Here is a 19,827-nt window from a genome sequence, read left to right as displayed (position 1 = left end):
GGGGGTCAAGGGGGGTAAAGGGGGAGGATACCTCTGGAGTAATTGCCTGAGCGTCAGTGGACGTTTCCTGGTATAAAGTTTTGGTATGAGATGGCGGTTGGGGAAGGGTGGTCCTGTTGTTGTGTCGATGGGGATGGTTTTTTAACGGATTATCCATCCACTCGATGCAGTACTGTACGTTTCAGTTTGAGTTTAGCCGGAAGGCAGTGCAGGGAAAAAAAAACGAACGGTCAAAGGAGCAAAGTGCTAATTTGTTTTCCATCGATATCACCGGTTATTCGGCAACTAAACGCGTTTGGGGACCCACCGAGGTTGATATAAGTTTTTTATAAAAACGTTTAATAACACCTCCATTACTTATTTTGATGAAAGAATTTATTTTTGTGAAAATTCAAGAGGAATTTTCCAATTCTTCTGTGTCAACGAGGGATGTTAACGCGGGAAGTATAATCAAGCTGTTCTCGAATATCACGAGAGTTATTGTATAAAAAGGGCGTACTCCTAGAAATTTGGGACAACTTCCAAAGAAGAAGGTTGAAAGATACGAATTGCGGAAATATTAACACGGTGTTTATATCCGAATCGCCTTCTTGATTCTATTATAAGACTCAAAGCGGCAATCCTGTCGACGGTTCGAGCGACGTAAACCCCGGAGCTAATATCTTTGGCATGACAGACGTGACGTGCATCCCTCTGCAATAGCCATTGGCCCGTGAAAGAACGCACCGACGAAATAATAGACCTGCAAAATTGAAGACAAATCTACTCTACTCTCGCGGCCGTTCATTAGTCATGAACAGCTGGGAGGGAACAGGAGGGAATTAATCAATGTTTATCGGCAAAATCGTTCATCGAGGTATAAAAATCGGGGGAGAAATTGCCGAGGTGCACGCAAAAAAATGTGCCTCAATCGAAAATATATTTTATACTTTACGTAAGTCTGCATTATCTTGAAAATGACTAGAGCGATGTACTTATTTTTAGTTTGCAATAAATGAGATTTTTTTTTCGTGCACCAATTTCTTCAACTTTTTTATCAATGTAAAGCACGAGCGGAAACTGTTGGATATGGTTATCCCGTGTTTGGATGGTTTTATGCGTCTGCAAATATCGCATTTGGCTTTGCCGAGGTGAACTACTCTAAACGTAACTTTACGCGATTCCCCAGCATCATTGGTATTTGATTAGTCCAGGTACGTAAACCCGGCTTTGCTTACTGGATTTAATCATCTCTATGCAGTCTATTGAAGAGGATAACTGACCGATGTCGTACAGACGTACCCTAACTTTCAATAGTTAAATATTTGGCCCGCGGTGATTAACTCGAGATTCGTTGATTACTCCGTAATACAAACTTTCACTTTCTCATTTTTTCAATATGAAAGTTGTGTCGAGTATTTTTTATTAATGTTTAAATACTCAACAGTGAAAGTTGATCGTTTGACTAATCGAAAAATATCGAAAGACTGAAAATCTGAACACTAATTGAAATAGACTTTAACTATGGAAATTTATTATTGATTGTTTGAATTTTTCAACAATTTAACATAAGATGTTGAAATTAAAAATGCTTAAATTGATTATTTGACATTGATTAATGCGTTATTTGAATAATTAACTTTTTTCTATTATTCCCGTCGTTAAATATCTCGGAAAACTTGAAATCTCACTGTAAAACGTCACGCACATCTCGCGACTATCGAGACACGCGTGAACAAAAGTTAAATTCGTGGCGCGACTAATTGTAAAGGCGACACGTGCTACGTGAGAGTGAAGTTGAGGGCTCAAGGGATGGGTGGTACCGGTGGGAGAAAAGGGGGTGTACGGGAGGTAGCAATTAACTTCTCCTCACGAGATTAGAGCTAGATATTACGAGATATCGAGCGACTTAACGGCAACACGCGAGAGACTTCAAAGGCGGTAATAAACTGCCTCTAATGAACCCCTTATCGCCACCCTCACCCATCGACCCCCTGGCGAACCACCCTTACCCCGTATCCCACTCTCCTCACAACTCTGTTCGGAAATTATTCGGGAATTCTTCGATTCTGGGCTCCACGAGTCGCAATTCTACTCTATTTTAAAGAGAAACTGATCACTGCCTGATCAAATTTTTCAAAGTTCAATATTTAAAATTCCTCTCGATTTTATAAATCACGGTTTTTCACTTATCCACCCCCTTTCACCCCCGATTTCATACTGGATTAACGCCTTCCACTGGTCCCCGCAAATTTACGTAATTTAACCCACACCACAGGTTCATTCTGCGTGACGAGTTATCGTTAGTCCAACTCTTGTCACGAGGTCAACGATAATTTCCCCGTCCATTAGGAATTGGGCCAAAGCTCTTATAACCCGTAACCGGTGTACAAGTGTCTGACGTCATTCGTCGACAAGTTAATGAAATTCTTCAAAAATTTACAAGGTAAAATATTTTGTTTCTTCACGTTGAGCCACGTGTTAAGTGGATTGCGTGCTGTTGTATTTCAATATTTCAGTTTCACTTCGAATATTATAAAAAAATTAAATTAACGAATTATTGACGAGCGATATTCGCTCCCCCCGAAATTAGCCCAAACAATTAACGAACAAAATCAGCTAACAACCGAAAACACTTTTCCACGTCAACTTCTCAGAGCGCTATAAAGCAACCGGAGACACACGAGAAAAAGTTTATGCAGCGTCTGCGATGCCGTCAGGCCCAATCATGTTGATTCAACAAAGTACCTTAACCCACCTCCCTAAATTGCTTGAATTTGGTATTCGGCCAGAGGATGTCCCATCCCAGCCCACCCCCTGACCCCCTCGCCACCCCCGCACCCTTCAAGAGTCCCGACGGATTTTCCCCCGACGACGGCGAAGAAGCAGAAGGAGAGAGCCCCCCCCCCCTGAAAATCGGTGAAAGGGGTTGAGAAAAGGGAGACTTGTCGGCAAGGTCTGATTGCACATCTAGGCCAAACTGGGGTACCGCGACGTTGGCCCGTCGGACAGGCGCGCTCCAGTGGAATGCCACTGATGATTGGCCGCCGACATTCCCTCCCCTTAACTCCCCTACCACCCACAATCAGGGCACCCAACACACTTGCCCTTGTCCGACATTCAACCCCTCTCACTCCCTCAAGGCACTTGTGCATACGATGCCTCACACACGTCTTTCGTGCACACGATGCACTATACACTTGCTTCACACAATTCCAGCGTGTCCGTACTGCCGAAATGCCTCAGCAAGGGGTGATTGGACGCATCCCGGTGATTGTAGAACCCCTTTACCTCACCCCCTGAGTCTATCTCACTCGGTGAATTCAGTCGTTTCCTTACCCTCTTCAACGAACCCAGACTACTACCGCACCGTTTTCCCACACAGACGTACCTTTCAAGGGGTAACTCAGGGAACGGGGGGGTGAAAGGGGTTCTCTCTCCCTCTTTCTCATCCCCGTCGGCATCACCCTACACGACTGTAAATCGAGTTTACCCTCTTGCCGTAGCTCAGCCCTTCAATCAAACTGATTGAAACATTCCTTGAATCCAAAAGAAACGAGCCATCCGCTACCACCCACTCATCCACCCCCCCTCGCACTCTCCCACTTTCACGCTTTTCGGGAGGTCTTGGGGGGATTTTTTCTCTACCCCTTCTTTCAACCCCGAGCTCTCCGAAAGTGGCGCTTTCGTTTTAGGTTTTTTTTTGTCTCCGGTTGCTTTTTCTGCGTTTTTTTGGAGTTTTATATGTGTTGGGAGGTTTGGGGCCATCTCCGGGGGTTCTGCGGGGACTTTGGGGGGTTTATGGGGGTTTATGAGGGTTTTCCCATGATTGAATTTTTTATTTTGGCGGTTGAGAGAGGGGCGTTTCATTATTGGAAATCGTGGGGACTGTTTGAAAAATTTGTAGTGAAATTTCGAGTAAGAGAATTAAAAATTTTTACAACGGTGGGAATAATTGGAAAAAATAAATTTTCAATAAAAACAACCAAAATCGATAATGTCTTTGGCAGAATGGAATTCAAATAACAATTCAAATTACCGGGATACACTTAAATTCCAATAAATCCCGACCAGAGCTAAACCTTGAGGTTAAAAATCCAAAAGACAAACGACATCTCCATTCCTCCATATTCTACTAGGAGCTCATAACCCCCGAATTGATTCAAATTTTCCGTATTCGAAAATTCAAATATATCCCGCGTATCCGGGATACTTTAAATTCCCTCACCGCGAGCGTCTCCGTATATTCAGTTTAGGCTGAGAGGAGTTGTACCTCCAAGATTGCTCCATCGAAGTCACGAAAAAACACCGAGAGAGATTCAAATAACAAGAGTCAAATGATTTCCAGACGTAAATAATGACTATTGGTTAATTGGCTCTTAAAGCGCATTGTTCGAGTAACTGAACTGCTATATTTCAAGAAGTATGAGAGGCTGTCGGTAAGACAGCATAATACAGCCAAGTGGTCTGAGCCATCCGACGGCGAGAGATGGACGAAAATTTTCGAGTAAAAAGCGACAGATAGAGAAAGCAAAACGCGTAGTTGAGACCACGTTAAATTCTATTCCGGGCGGAGTCCAACTATGTCGGCGTCTGTTTCTCATTAAATTACGCTCTGACCTCGAATCCTCTAAATTTGGAACGGTTCCCCGTGATTACCTACCATCAACCACGGGGTCTTGTATAAGACCAGGTTCTACGGATTTTTCAGACACCGGGCATCCAGGAAGCCATTGCTCCATGAGTTTCTGAATAATTAGGCCCTTCAATTAACAACACCCGGTCTTACCAAATGAACTCAGGCCGAAGCCATCGAAGCAGGAAACATTCAGACTCAATGACAATCGAATTCTAATTGATCTTTAATCGAGAGGCAATGATTTTTGCGTTGAGTAATTGTTATCCTAATTAAGAATCATGAGTTGGCTTGACGAAGTGCTCTTAATTCAAGGAAATAGCCAGGATATTGCTCAATGACTTGTTGAATAATGCATTCTTCGATTGATTACTGATCGTCAAGTCCTGGAATAGTCAGAACCAGTGAATTCACTGGAACGATGAATTCATTGAAGCGGGAAGCATTGAGATCTCTCAATAATCAAATTTTTAATTAATTGAATTTGAAAATACCGTTCTTGAATGAAAAACGACAAACTTCTTCCCCAAATTCAACCCGGTATCAATTTCCGGTATCCGGTGTCAAATCAGAAAAGTTTTCTTTTAAATTTCGTAACTCGTTGAGCTTAACGTCGACGAGTTCTCAATAATTCTTCGACTGTTCATTCGTATTGTCTAGATTAACGTTCATCCACTGACCGCCAGTGAAATAATATCATCGAGCCGTCACACTAGAGTTAAATCACTGTCACTCACCTCGTGTAGTCAGGTTTGCAGAGGACCTGTCCATTCTTTATGAAGCACGAAGCGCCCATTTCTGCCAGGGGATGGTTACAAAAAGCACACTTGAGACAACTGTTGTGCCAGTAGCGGTCGATCGCGTGCAAGAAGAATCTCTCGACTATCCTACCACCACATCCACTGCATGTGTGGATCATCGATCCTTGCTGACCGCCCTCCTGCTGAAACACGAAAAATCTAATTAATACCTCAATCAGCGAACCGCCGTAAAAATAGTTAATGACCCATCGAAATAGCCATTTCCAATATTTAAATTTCAAGCTATTGCGTCACAACGAGATGGAACGCCCGGTGATCGTGTCTCAACGATTCTCACGGACTACTCGATTATAGCCAATAATATTGAAATATCACTAGGGGAATGGGAATATTGTATCGCAGGTTTGGCCGCATCCGTGTCCCTTACGCAAAAGTCAATCTTCTTCGGATCACTCGTTCGAAACCGTCACGCATAGAAAGCAGCAAAGGGCCCCATCCCACTCGAAACCCCAGCTTTGTCGGTTTCATGGTCTACCTTGTCATTTCCTGAATTCTCTTTTCAATTAACATCATGGAATGATTCATTGTTCTATAAAAACCGTGAAGTCATCGGTAATAAGAACTTGAGAGTCAAGTTGAAAACGATTGAGAGGTTACGACTTGATTAACTCATACTCTTGAGAATTTTTACCTGAAAATTCGAGGAATTCTACAAGGTATTCTAAAAAATATTTTGAAAACTCATAAAAATCGTTTGTGGAAATTCACGAAATCTCACGGTTTCTCACAGAGAACATTATATTGAATAATAACATATAATATTTTTTTAGAGTAGTCCACGGAATCTGCCTCGCACCCCGAAAAATTGAAAATTCACGAACATGTCCTTGCGAAGTGTTTCATACGTTGGACTTTCATTCCCAGCGTTACCGTAAATATTCCTCCCCTCCGTACTAACTCCCACCCCATTCCCTCCCTCCGATGCCCCCTCCACAGAGAAAACCTCTCTCTCCCCGTTTCTCTCCCAATCATCAGAACAAGTGTAACTCGTTCCTTTGGATTCTCTTACTTTGATATTCACGGGAAAATACTTCTGGTTCATCCGCGCCGTGATGGCGTTGTAGTGATGATGCGCGTGCACCTCCATGAGGACCTGGGTGCCGACGGACGTTTCAACAGTAACCGAAGGATAAAAAATCCCTCAACACCGAGTTAACGCACTGATAATCCAAAATATTCAGCATCCACTTCACCACTAGAATCCACCAAAACACAATAACACAGCTCCCACCGAATCGCCCTAACTTCAAAATCATTCACACTCCCAACGTAACAATTGAGATTCAAAAATATTTCACGTAAAAATCCACAAGGCACCTGAACACCGTGGTATCGTGTACAAACTGGCAAACGAGGACGACTGGTTTTATTCTGGTAGTTGAGTGGGAGCAAAAGGAAGAGGCCAAAAAGGCAAGAAGAGGATGGTGAAAAAAAAAAAGGTTGTGTAGCGTTTGTGAAAGCGTGTGGATAGCCCAAAGGTAACACGAACCAGCCCCGACCGAAGTCAGGACCCAACTGACTGCTCGGGGTCTGCCGGTTTGCTTTGGGGCCCTGAATGCCTCACGGGGTCTCTGGGTTCAGGTACCCCAGTGCGTTGTTGCCCACCATAGACTGGCGGTAGAGGGGAGGACGAGAAAGAGGCTGAGAAGAAAAAGGAATGGAATAAAAAGGCAAAGCCTAGAAAGGACCTAACTAACGTTTCAAAGAGGGAAGGGTCCGAGTGCCTGGCGAGTTGTTCCAAGTGGTGGGAGAATAATTCGGCCTATCTCTCTCTCACTCATTAACGTATACCACTCTCCCCAACATCTGTCCTCCTCCCCCATCTCCGCCCCTTCCCTTTTTTTCCCCTCCATTCAATTATATTTCTCCATGGTAAATACCCATATTGTTACGTTTGTCAATGGCGAGCTAAGTGAGGGTCACGTAGCTGGATAATACCCATAGAATTTCATTCCCGATAGCTCTCTCTTCCCCTACACCATTCCCCTGGATCCTTCACCTCATCATTCTCTATTTGCTATTTTTCCAGTCCTGCTCGTTCAATCTCTGATTGCTACGTGCAAGTGATTCTCCATGCTCGCCCACTCTAACCCACACTCGAATCATCAACTCCACCTCGGTTCCAAGAATGCTAGAGGCTAAGGTGTCCCAGCAACACAAAAGAGCGTAAGGATTCAGGGAATTTGAGAATAACGAGAGTACGAGGAATTAAAAGACGACAACTTTCGTCAATCGTCGGCTTTCTCTCTCCGATAGTTTCACAGCAACCTAGTACACTTAGAAAGTGCACGTAACGTATGTAGGCGCACTTAGGTGTACTCTCAAACACCTGATGATGCAAGATTCTCTATTGACGATGGCTCATTCCCTCAGTCTGATTTCACACGGCCATAAACCATTATCTCGGGTAATAATCTAGCTTCACATCACCAGCATGTCACTGCCAGGTTGCACAAGCTATTTGACTATTCATGTGTCGTACCACTCAAAGTCGATCGGCCCCGGGACCTTTCGATGAGAAAGGTCACTCCACCCGACAGTCTATTCCCAAAAGCAACAATCATGTCATTCTTACCTTCAATGTACAATTGTTGTTGTGATTGACAGGCGGATACGCCGGATGCCCTGGCAAATGTGGATGCGTGTGGACAGGATGATGGGGATTGTCACCCATCATACCACCACCATGATGATGACCATTGCTACCCATACCAGGTGTTCCACCCAGTGAGCCATAAGGTGTACCAGGATCTGTTTGTCCTGAATGACTTGGTGGTGAGTGAGGGCTTGGTAGATCTGGGGTTGATGTACTACCACTGCCACCTCCACTGCCACCACCGCTGCTGCTGTTGCCTGTTGCGTAACCACCGTGATGAGGACCACCCGCTCCTGGGTGGTGTGGACTACTTGATAATGAGGGATGATGGGGGTAGGCTGCTGTGTGTCCCGGATGGTGGGGGTTCATACCAGCAGTCAGAGCGCTCGCCAGCTTGGCCGATGATATAGGCGGGCCTCAGAGAGCCCACCAACGTCTCGAGGGGGAAAAAAAATTTTGTTTGCGGACAAACAATATTATGGCATTCAGTACACCGCGGTCATACGCCGCTTCCTCTTTTCCTCGTCTTCAACCTGAAATCATAAGTCATATTCAAAGTTATGACAGACATATTGGATATTTCAAAGATTAAACCCTGCGCACGTTTAAAATAATTACCGTTCATTCCATTTGGAAAAAATTATCCATAAAATACAGAGTAAATTGATAGTTATGCTCGCGGCAATTTAAACCGAAACGTTTTTTTAATGAATTTTTGAGATATAGTTTACAGTATAAACTTTTTCCTCCTGAAAATGACGGGTAAAAATGGTGAATGGTATTGTGGAGCATCAGTTTAAATTTCTACACTGATTTCATTAAAACGTCAAGCTACATTCTACTTGAATTTAATCATCCTTATCGGATAACACGATGATGAGATTCCTCCAGGAGATTTTAATACACTCCATGAATATTCGGATTTAATCAAGATACCATGCCCAATAAAATGTATATTTTCCGAATAGCTTTTTCTCGGGATTCTATCACGAATTGGCGAAAGATGTATTCAACGTACCCCACCTTCCAGCTGAGATACGGCTGGATGGAAAGTATATATCTTTTACCCAGTAAAACCCCTCATTTTACGAGTATTGTATACAGGCACTTTCCTCTTACCCGCGTCTTTTATACGAACTACCCCTCCACCCCTCCCCCATGGGTTCTCTACAATTTTCCGTTATCCACTCTAATTAAGCATTTTATCGTTTTAATTACATCGCCTTGTCTCCTTATCCACGGGATAAACGACATTCTTCGTGGAATTACAATCCCCAAACCATTTTGTATGGGATAAAAACGATAAACCGAGTGTCATTTTATATCTAACCCACCCACGCTGAAAATGCTCAGTCTTGCCAAGATCTTTCGGAAAGAATTTTCTGGTCATTCAAAAATAGTCTATAGAGCATAGATCTTTCGGAAGATGTTCAAAAGACCATCAGAGAAGTATTCCGAAAAATGTCTCCTCTTCTTCTAAAGGATATGTAATGTGTACAGGCAGCAGAAAATTGTTCCATTACAAGATTGAAGTTAAAACGAGGTAATCGTGGAATTTTTGGTATTATCGGTGCAATTAATCAAGCCAAGGAAGCCCTCACCAGTTATTAGTAAGATCAAAGCCCATTCATATCGCAAATTCTCTGTTCCAATGAAATTCATTTGCTGATCAATCTGTAGGGAGCCATTCTAATGACACAAAAGCTTGTAACTACTCGAGGAACGAAATGAGTACAACGGAAACAGTGATATCAAGCTTGGCTTCTAGCCCACCAGTCCGTCTCCATTGTACGTTGCGAACAAAGCTAACCCTCTAATTACTCGCCTTTATGATCTTTTCCGTCGTCCAATCAGATCTTCTCATTTCTCTGGCTGGTTAAAGTAATCTCATTAACTCTCGGTGGCCTAACACCCAACCTACCCGGGTCTTCCAGCATTACCCGACCATCTAGAAACTTTGTCCACCATTTTCCTCCATCATCTAGCTTTAATTTTCTTCGTTTCTGCCACTGTATTATGTGTCAAGCACGAATAACAGCTTTGGAGAATATTTATGGTGCGATGCCGAGCAGTTTCTAATTTTATATCGAAAAATATCGAAGTCGCGCTGATACAATTCGATTAGTATTGCATCAGGAGATCAATGGAGTGATTTTGGAATTTAATACTACATATCTCGGGTATCAGTGAGATATTTTAAATATTAGTAAGAATAGTGCTCACTGTCAAATTACGATTCTCAGAAAAAATATCACTTTTGTCATGTAAAATAGACTTGCCACAAGTGAATGTATGAAATGAGACGATTTTCTTGTAGTTAAGAAATTTACTTGGCAAAAGGAGTTTTCTTTTCTGAGTGTAGTACTAGCCCAGGAAAATGAGCGCAAAGTGCCGGGGAAAAATTCCACTGTCGGCACTTTACTCGAATAGCACTAGAATTTTTCATAGTCCATAGATTGTAATTTTTGCAGTTTTTTAGTACTACCAGAGGAATTTTTCTAAACAATTCCTGACGTGTGGATTTACTTTTTTCTTTCATATAATTGTTCTATCGAGAAATATCAAGCGTTGAAGTTCGTTAAAAATTTTCTCGAAAATTGACAGTTGAAATACTTTGAAATTTCTATGAAACAGAAGTGCAATAAAAATTTCGGAAAAGTCCATAGACATAACTTTCCACAAATATTTTTAACACCGTAAACCTGAAAGCTAATCCGAGAATCCCTTTGAAAACAATTACTCCGAAACTCATTAAAAACCTCGAGTAAACATGTAAAAACATGAATGGTATTGACAAGGGATTTGCCCTCCCCCAGTCGTCAAAGTGCATTGAAGGAAGTACTGCCATCGGGTAAATAAGCGGAGATTTATACGGGGCTTGACCCAAACGCCGAAGGGTGGGGAAGAGATGCCAAGGTGACCAGCCGAGTTGTTCACATTCCCTGGCAACATTTTCGTTTACCTGTCCAACAAAACCCCAATGGATTAACCAGTGACCCGAGAGGGGAGGCCAATACTTAATTAATAATGACGGTCCTTCTTGGTAGCACAGCGTGTGGCTGCGGTGCACCAGGGCCCCTGATTTTAAAGGCCCAACTCATAACTATCTCTACCAGGGACATTCTTTATCTCGTCTTTTATGTTTTCCTCTTTAACCTCACCGTCAAGTGACTCCCAAGTAATCAACTGAGGCAGCCAAACAACTTTTTGAAAAATTACGTGACAACCCGTGGTACACCGATTGATTAAAAAAAAATAACCATTAATTTTACTAAGCAAATTTTTTGTAATTTGAGCCAAAAAACGGCAATACATCGGATGCATCCAATTAAATTCCCGTTGGTAGAGGACATCCCGGGAAAAAGTGTAGAAACCTCGAGAAACGGTGCTTGTCAAGTTATTATACTCTGTGGTATTGTTGCTGTGTAATTTATGCTGACATTTATTGATCAACGTAATGCGCTATTCTCCGGGCATTTATTTAGCATTAGGAATTTAATATGAAGGACGGGCATCCAACAGTGCACAATGCTTATAAATATTTGGAGGGAGGAATACCAACAATCACCAATTACCGCAAATAGTTGTGAATTATCATTGACAATTGGAAAAGGTCAGATCCTTGTGTCACGTGGTATCCGCTTCTGCCTCAATCAAACATTGCACGGAAGTCGATCTTGGGATTGAGATAACCATTTCCAGGAGATAGTGCATGATAATACGTGTGTGCTGTACTTGCGGGTAATTACCGGAATGATAATGACGGTGGCTGGCTGAAGGAGAGTACACATACGTATTGAGGTGGATCCGGCCAGCTGATAGAGATAATTAACGATCGTCATGAAGATCGAAAATCGTGAGTGTGTACCATTGGGAGATGGTCGCGCGCGAGGACGATTACAAGCGATAACGAGATGGCGATGTTGTTAGCGATAAGAAACGATAACGAGGACGCCTGTTGGCTGAGATAACGATGATAACGAAGAAGTTTTGCATTGCCAAGGCGAATCGCAGATTTACTTTATGGCGAATAGTGCTAAATTGTTGCTGAAATTCAACAAAATGCTGAACCCGATTTACGATAAATTAATATATTCATTTTTGTGGCAACTCTCCGATAAAAATTCAGGATTTTAGACTCAAAATCCAAGACGTCGTCATGTCTTGTTTAAATATCAGTAATTATTAATTGAATTTCGAAATTGGAGTATTCAGTGAAATTCTCGCGACAATTTACTCAATTTTCATCAACTTGATTGAGTTTGTTTTAATAACAACAGATTGCTCTAGATTTTGATATCTAATCAAGGCGACATTGACGTTAATCCTGACACAATTAGTGGCATTAACTAGATTTCCAGAGGACTAATGATGGCAATGACGCGAAGGTCAAGGAGACAACCTTTTAATTCAACCACAAGATAAATGAACCTCGAAATCGAATGATTTGTAATTCCCCGAAGTGTAAAAAATTCCGGGTCAGATTGAAGAGAGGATTGAGCATATAATCGAAAAAGAGTACGCCTTTTCATTTGGGATATCCATCTACTGTGGCATATAAAGTTAATAGAGGTTGGCCATAGGGCTTACCAAAAGATGATTCAGACCTCTCGTCTGAGCCCGCATAATTACTATAATCGTTTTCACTAGTAATTAGATTATTTTCAAAAACTCGAGCGTCTCTCTCGGTTTGGAATACAGTGTCTCTCCCTGGTGGGACTCTTTTTTTTTAGCCGACTTATTTCTTCTGCCATTCAACCCGTCATTATCCCACCAGAGTTATCATTACCAGCGCCGATTCACTCCAATTTTTCTTTATTTTTATTTTTTTTAATTCTCGCCAGGACTTTTCTCACTCGTTTTAGTTTTTGCTGGAGTTATCCCCTTTTGTATATTATTTCTTGCGAGGTGGTTTGTTCGAGCAACCTCTTCACCTGCAGAAGTCGTACCTTTGCGACGCAATTTTACTGCAGAAAGCGAATCTTACGGTCGGCCAATGCCAAAGGAGCTGAAAGTGTTATTAGAGGATACAAAATACTTCATTTTATCGTTTTCACTAGGTTGTTGCATGGAATGCACCTACTGCAGCCGCTTCGGCTTGGATATTATCCTCGGGGTTAACCCTCCTGGCCCGACACTTGGTTGAGACAAAGGGGATAAACGTGGCGCGAGAAACAAGTGTATATATACCTTTCAAAACAAAAATCAAGGGGAAATGGCGGAGGGGCTGACTCTTGACCGACGGCAATTGCCTTCCTTCGATAAAACCACCTGAAGGTTACTCGGTAACTCCCAACCGTTTGCATTTTATTGTTTAGCTATTTTCTTACTCCTCCGGCTTTGCATGCACTCTTTGAAAATGACTATTCAAATTTCAAACATTCCACAAATTTTCACACCAATTTCCATAAAATTTAAATGGACATTTTTTAAAATGAAAAGTCGAATCATTTTTTTCAAATCGTTAATAAAAATATTCGCATTGAAAAATCATAGAAATGAAATAGAAAAACAGTTCGCGTTGTGCACCGGAAGGATTAGTTGACGTCAGAAATCCCAAAAAATTCTCGGTAGAAAATTCGATAAACCAAAAAATCTCGCAATATCCCATTTCATTGCTCCCTCTCCGAAAAAAAAGGTTAAAAAAAGGGAACATTGTGAGGGCCATAAAATCCTTAATCACAGTAAAAGCCCGAAAGATACATGAGCGTGGCAGTGGTTTGCCATGGCAATATCCCGTTGAAACACACAGGGCAGAAATGAAACGTGAAACACTCAGTCGGTGCCCCAGTGGTACATCGGTACATCGGAATACACTCAGGCCCTTAATACGTATTTAATTAAGTGCTATACGAGAGCCTCCGGCGCATCAGGGCAAAGAGCTCTGCTCAATGCTAACCAAAAGAGTATACCGAAGGGAGAGGGCAAAAGGGCCTAGGCTTTATAGTGAATATCACCAGACTCTCCCATAACTCCTGACCAGTCGGATGGATTTTCACTGGTGCAGGGTGTCTTCCACTGGCGCCACCACGAGACCCACCAACCAGTGCTCATACCACGATGGAATTACATCCTCGATACACCGCATAAATCTCGGGTGCATTAATATACCTTGGTCAAGGACTACACTTTTGGCATCCACTTGGAAAATCTCCATTATCATCCATTCAACTTCTCACTACGTCGGTCATCAGGTGGACTCATTCCGCTGCTTAAGCTCCTGCTATAATGCCAATCGTCTACCCTCTGTAATTGCCCCTCTGCAGGCCTCATCTGGCGGGATTAGGCACATCAGTAAATAATGCGCAACTCCAAATTCAATCGCATCTAACTGAAAATTTTCGATTGCTCTTGCACCTGCATCCACTACACTCGCCCAACAAAATGTTATTTAACGAATTGTTGACTATGACTTTTAAATTCACAGTGAAAAAAGTGTCGGTGATAATTTTTCCAAATTATTAATCACCGAATTGAAATATTTCACGGGAAATATAACTGGTAATTTCTTAACAGAGTTATTTGACCGGAATGAAATCCCACCGATACTTATATTGGCGTGTGTGACTTTAGCGAAAATATAATAGCACTTGAGTGACATTTAAGATGGGCAAAGGTGTCGCAGCAGAAAATTGAATTTCACCCGTGGAGTGTGGCCCTTCGAGGTGACGCGTCAAATACCCCATGACTGACCTGTGGCAGGCACTCTCCCTGTTTCGAAAGTAATATAACACAAACGGCTAGCAATACAGAGTCAAAGTGTAAAAGTGTTATTTGTGCGCTGTTTGAAACGGGTCACGGAGGCCCAGAGAATTGGTGTGAGAGACTTCGACCCCTTGTCCACCCCCTCTTTCCATAAATATCGTACGGTGGCAGCTTGTAACTCCACACACCATCAGAAACTTCAAACCAACCACAACACTCAATATGGCACGAACACTCGTATAACCCCCCGCTAAATCCATCCCTGGGCCACCATACTGCCACGTGTTCACCAGAGGGCCCTCTATCTACCCCAATTTTACTCGCCATGAGTATATATGTATTACAGGATTATTTGGACAGACCAGTTTACTGGCTAATGGATTTCATCTGCTATTGACAATTTTCACACAATCACTACAACCCATTTGTTATCGAGATTTCATAATACTTTCCCTAACATCCACTAAGTTTCTCCGAGTTAGGCGCCATTTTACAGTAATTCAACGGATTATTTACTGTTATCGAAAACGTTTGAGTTTTCTCTAAATGGTTCTATTCGCGCGGTCTTATCGGTTTTTAATCAAAAGCACCTCGAAATTACCGTAGAATTGAGAGCGAATTTTTCAATGCGAAATTTAATGCACCGGAGATTACCATCATAATCATCGCCTGAAGACCATTAGGAATATTCTTAATTCAATTAAAGAGAGTGGCAGTTCAAGTGGCACTTATTGGGATATCCGCTTTTACTAATGCTCGATTTTTCGAGTGAAATTAATGAAGTGAGAATTAGTGAATTGCGACATCTGTGCAGCCTTATGATTTACACTGAAATGTGCTAACAGTCTATTAAAAAACAACTTAAGATTGAATTTTTATCATAATTATCATCAAAATATTGTGATGACCCTGAATTAAGTGATCGAGCTGCAGATCTATTCCCCCCAACAGTCGTTTTGCCCTCCCCCACTGGTAAAAAAAACTCCCCAGTGTCTCTTCGACACAATAAATTTATGGTTCCATTCATAGTTCCGCGCGTGCGGTACTACGCTTGGGTAAGGGATAACAATAAGTCCGCGGGCCGTTTAATAGAATAATTAAGGGTCCTCCAGTACATACGGCAGCTGATGCCTTTGCAGGGCACACTTGTGTGTATACACACACAACCGTTGGTTCTTGTATTTTGCGTGAGATCTACCCTCTGTACAATGCACACGCGGGTAAATCCAGTCCGTGAACGACGCAAATGGTAACCGACCCTTGCCCCCTCCCCCTCTCCACCCCTCCCCAACCACCATTATATTCATTTTTCCCCTGTGGGACATCGCGAGATGGGGTAGTTGGCGATATTAATTCATAGAGAAGTACATCGAATAAAAAAAGTACTGAGTCAACTCAATGACTTCGACTGAAAATTATTTTTCAAATGAATTCAAGTTGAATTAGTCGACTTGGATAAAAATTTAATAAAAATCGACGTGAATTAAAATTAAAGGAGAAATTGAGGAGAAGCGAATTTTTACAAAGATTAATTTGGTGATACGCATGCGCAACACTAGCACCACAAACGGAGAAAGTCGATTAATCGCCCAGCGAGGAGTTTTATTTTATTACATCGTCGTTGGGGTACTTCGAGTGATTCGAACTTCATTGCTCGCTGAGGAAAATTACTGTAATCGACTTTGCCAATAAATTCTGCCAGACTTCCACCCACGGGATGAAGCACCTTGCTGGAGGTGGCATTAGTGCAGAATTACAGGGGTAAGTACTGCAGGGATGAATGTTATTACTTCAATAGGTGTCGATAGAAAATCTGTCGACGGAGAAACAATTCTCGGGAATTGAAAATTGAGAGTGGATTTCATCTATATCTCCTGACACATCTAACATCCCAACACATTTTAATTTCACAACGGAATTTCGCTATTAAAAATCTTGAATTCCAGAATAAGCTGCCGGCAATTTTCTACTCTCCACAGCTTTGCAGAAAAATTCTTCCACGATTTTTATTTGAAACGAATTTTGAGAAAAAGAAACGAAAAAATAAAAGTTCAAAATTTTCTTCAAAAGTACAACAGCTCGTAAAATACCCCGCGTATTCCCTTGACCTGAAAATTTTCCGCGACGACAGTCCGGGCCCCCAAAAAGACCTAAAAAATCGGTAAAATAAAAATTTTAAATAGGAGACGCCCGCAGTGATCCCCTCTCAAGAACAACGCATTACCCGCAGAACACAATATCCAAAATACATCCGCATGAGGACGTGCCCGTAATCCAGCCCCGCAGTAAGGTACAAACCGCAGAATTCCAGTAGAAACAGTTATTTGCGGTGTTCGAGCCCCGACTTTGTCATCCCTCCCTCGGGAAGAACTACCCCATGCAAAGCTCTCATCCAGTCCGGGAGAATGCACGCAAGGACCTCGTCTCTTAGAAGCGCATGCATGTGAAGTCTCCCCTGGTTGTCTCCTCAGACCCCTCGGAGGTAACCCGTAGAGTCAAGTGGACCCATCGCCGGAAACTCTCCTAATGACTAAACTTGCTAATTTCGACCAATTAGAGGCACCCAACTAACCATCCTCCTTCACCACTGTCGTAGTCACCCAAATTTCGCTTTCTCTGCCTCCAAGGCAGCCACATTCAACTCCTTTACCTCCTGGTTACTCTCACCACCCTCACCTCCCCAATTCACCCCTCCTGTTGTCTGTTCTCTGTGAACTGGGCACCACCCACATGCACACACTCTAATGTGCTCAACATTTGCCTTGACCAATTCAAGTTGCTCCGGGTAGAATTTTCTTTGACCATGGGTTCCGCACTGTTGAACTTGCTAATTATCCAGGCACACGCTTGGCAACAGACTTGCGTAAAGAGATGATTGAAAGGAGAATTTCAAATGCTCCTGGGAGTGGAACGCAATTGTGTTTACATTCGATTTAGTTGTAGGCTGGTACTAACCGAAAATCGTTCGAATGCTTTTTCTCCACGAAATACACTGACAAAGGCTACAGAACAAAATTATTTATCATGCCAAAATTAATTGAGGTGTAATCTAATGACAATTTATTTGAGCGCTATTGCTTTGGAACTAAAATGGGAATTAATGCAACCGCAATTGTGGGTTTGCTGTCACAGACAAAGGAAAAAATGAACAACTCAAATCCAGAAACACACAGGCCGGGATATAGAGAAGTTTCCGGGGTGAACACAGTTATCATTGAGTCACGCTAAAATGATTGTATTGATTTCCCATTCGGAAAACATGAAACACACCCAAATAAATTGAATAATAGAGTTCGAATTGAAGCACTACACAAATAGGAGTCGATTTAATATTCATATCTCAATTGATTGATTTCAATGCGATGAATAATATTGTAATGAGCTGTCACTGTAACAAGTTTTCGCAATAAATGTGTCGAAATCACACCGGATAGTAATCAGTAGGATAAAATACAAGAAAAATTATAACACATCAATTTCGTAATTTATCGCATATATGATAATAGATTACCAAATGCTAGGGCAAATTTAACTGAATTATTTTCGGTGTAAAAATTAATTGCCTCACGTGAAACATGAATTTTTCACTTATCTCGCCACTTTCTGGGGAAATAATAGAGGCGCAAGGGCGCCCTTCTGCAATTGGTAAGTCGCAATTACAAAATTGCAAAATTAGTCGTAAAAAGGGGGACAGCACCCTTGGGGCCAAGCCATAAACTCGAAGCCGGGGGATAGTCTGTCGAATCGTTGCATATTTTTTCGGCTTTTACGACCAATTATAGCGGCCGCGGCCAGCCCCAATGGCCGGGAGGCTGACTGCGCCGCTCGTGGAAGTTTTCAACAGAAAGAAAATTGCACGATTTAGCTAGTCGAATGGTCAGTCCGCCAGTGAAAACGAGACTGTAAAAGTGGGGACATGGGTTTCAGGAGTTTCTGACATTTTTCTGATCTTCCGCGTCGCTTTTCAGTTTTTTGCAAATTACGGGTGAAAATTATGGCATTGGCAATGAAAATAATGCACGAACATGATTTATTCCGTTTTAATCTTTTTAGTACACAATTTTTTAAAATGTACGAAATGTAGATTGTTAACAGAATTTCTATTTCCATCGAGCATTTCTGTTCTGAACGCCGTAAAAATTTCCGTTTCAATAAAAACGCGGATTTTCACAGAGCGCGATGTAAACGTTAAGATAATCTTGTTGTGGAAGTCTCACCAACTATCCCCCGAATTTCTTCAAGTCAATTCCCCACAAGGGAACCGTTACCCAACGAAAAAAACTCCCGCAAAATAGTCTTCATATCCGCAACTCGAAAAAAAAATGGCAACCGAGTGCAGGAAAGCCACTGTAAAATCCTCTCGGTCTCTTCCAATTTCGCGACCCTAAAGTAATGATTCCAATTTCGCGAGATCGCTCGTACCTCGACGAGTATTCGGATTAAGCGACTAAGGAAATTCAATATCAGTAGCTGATATGGCCACATAAAATTACTGACTGCCACTTTGCCTTAATTTGCGCCGTAAAGTGTCTCCCCCTTCTCCATATACCGCCATAACTACCCGCCTCTTTTTCCGTCTTTATGCCCTTCCTTCCTCCTGTCTCATCTTTTCGGTATTAACAGGGTGGGGGGAGATAAAGGGGGGCACCCACAGAGGCATTACTCGGTTGCGATACAGCTCTTTGCATTTTCGTGTAAAACTGAGGAATTATGATTTGGTTATTGGCTACAGTAGGGCCATTTCACGGTGTAATCCAAATGGAATTTTCAGGATTTACCCCCCCAACCCTCTCTCACCCTGCGGTACACACAAAAGCAGCCCTCACTATTCTAACTTGATATACGAGTATGATATTATATTCTGCGTGCTGACGTAAACGACACTGCATTCGCAAATTCTACGTACATTCGAGTCGGAATTTTCAACCCCTTGGGCATTTAACCAGCTAGACTAGGGGCTCTATAACAAGTGGTAACTATCGACAATTTTTCATAGCCGCGTTCGATTTGCAGTCTATCGGGGTAACGAGACGTTTACGTAGGGGTGCAAATGCATGAGAAGGGGTGTTTAAGTTTGAAGGGTTGGTAAT

At 42.2% G+C, this 19,827-nt stretch overlaps 1 protein-coding gene across 3 annotated transcripts in view; it reads right to left on the bottom strand.

Annotated features, from left to right (window-relative positions):
- LOC105267650 (LIM/homeobox protein Lhx9) overlaps positions 1-19,827 on the bottom strand; it is a 151,286-nt gene that overhangs the window by 16,286 nt on the left and 115,173 nt on the right. For all 3 annotated transcript variants that reach the window (XM_011306643.1, XM_011306644.1, XM_011306642.1), the window contains 2 exons: positions 8,012-8,565; positions 5,353-5,558 (listed from right to left, as the gene is read on the bottom strand). In XM_011306643.1, the coding sequence (XP_011304945.1) occupies positions 5,353-5,558; positions 8,012-8,401 (596 nt within the window). In that variant the 5' untranslated portion in view covers positions 8,402-8,565. The remainder of the gene's footprint in view (positions 1-5,352; positions 5,559-8,011; positions 8,566-19,827) is intronic.

This window comes from Fopius arisanus, unplaced genomic scaffold (assembly GCF_000806365.1).
Source record: "Fopius arisanus strain USDA-PBARC FA_bdor unplaced genomic scaffold, ASM80636v1 scaffold00049, whole genome shotgun sequence".
Lineage (NCBI taxonomy): Eukaryota > Metazoa > Arthropoda > Insecta > Hymenoptera > Braconidae > Fopius > Fopius arisanus.
The sequence above is the reverse complement of the archived record's forward strand: the minus strand, read 5'-3'. Positions and strand labels throughout refer to the sequence as shown.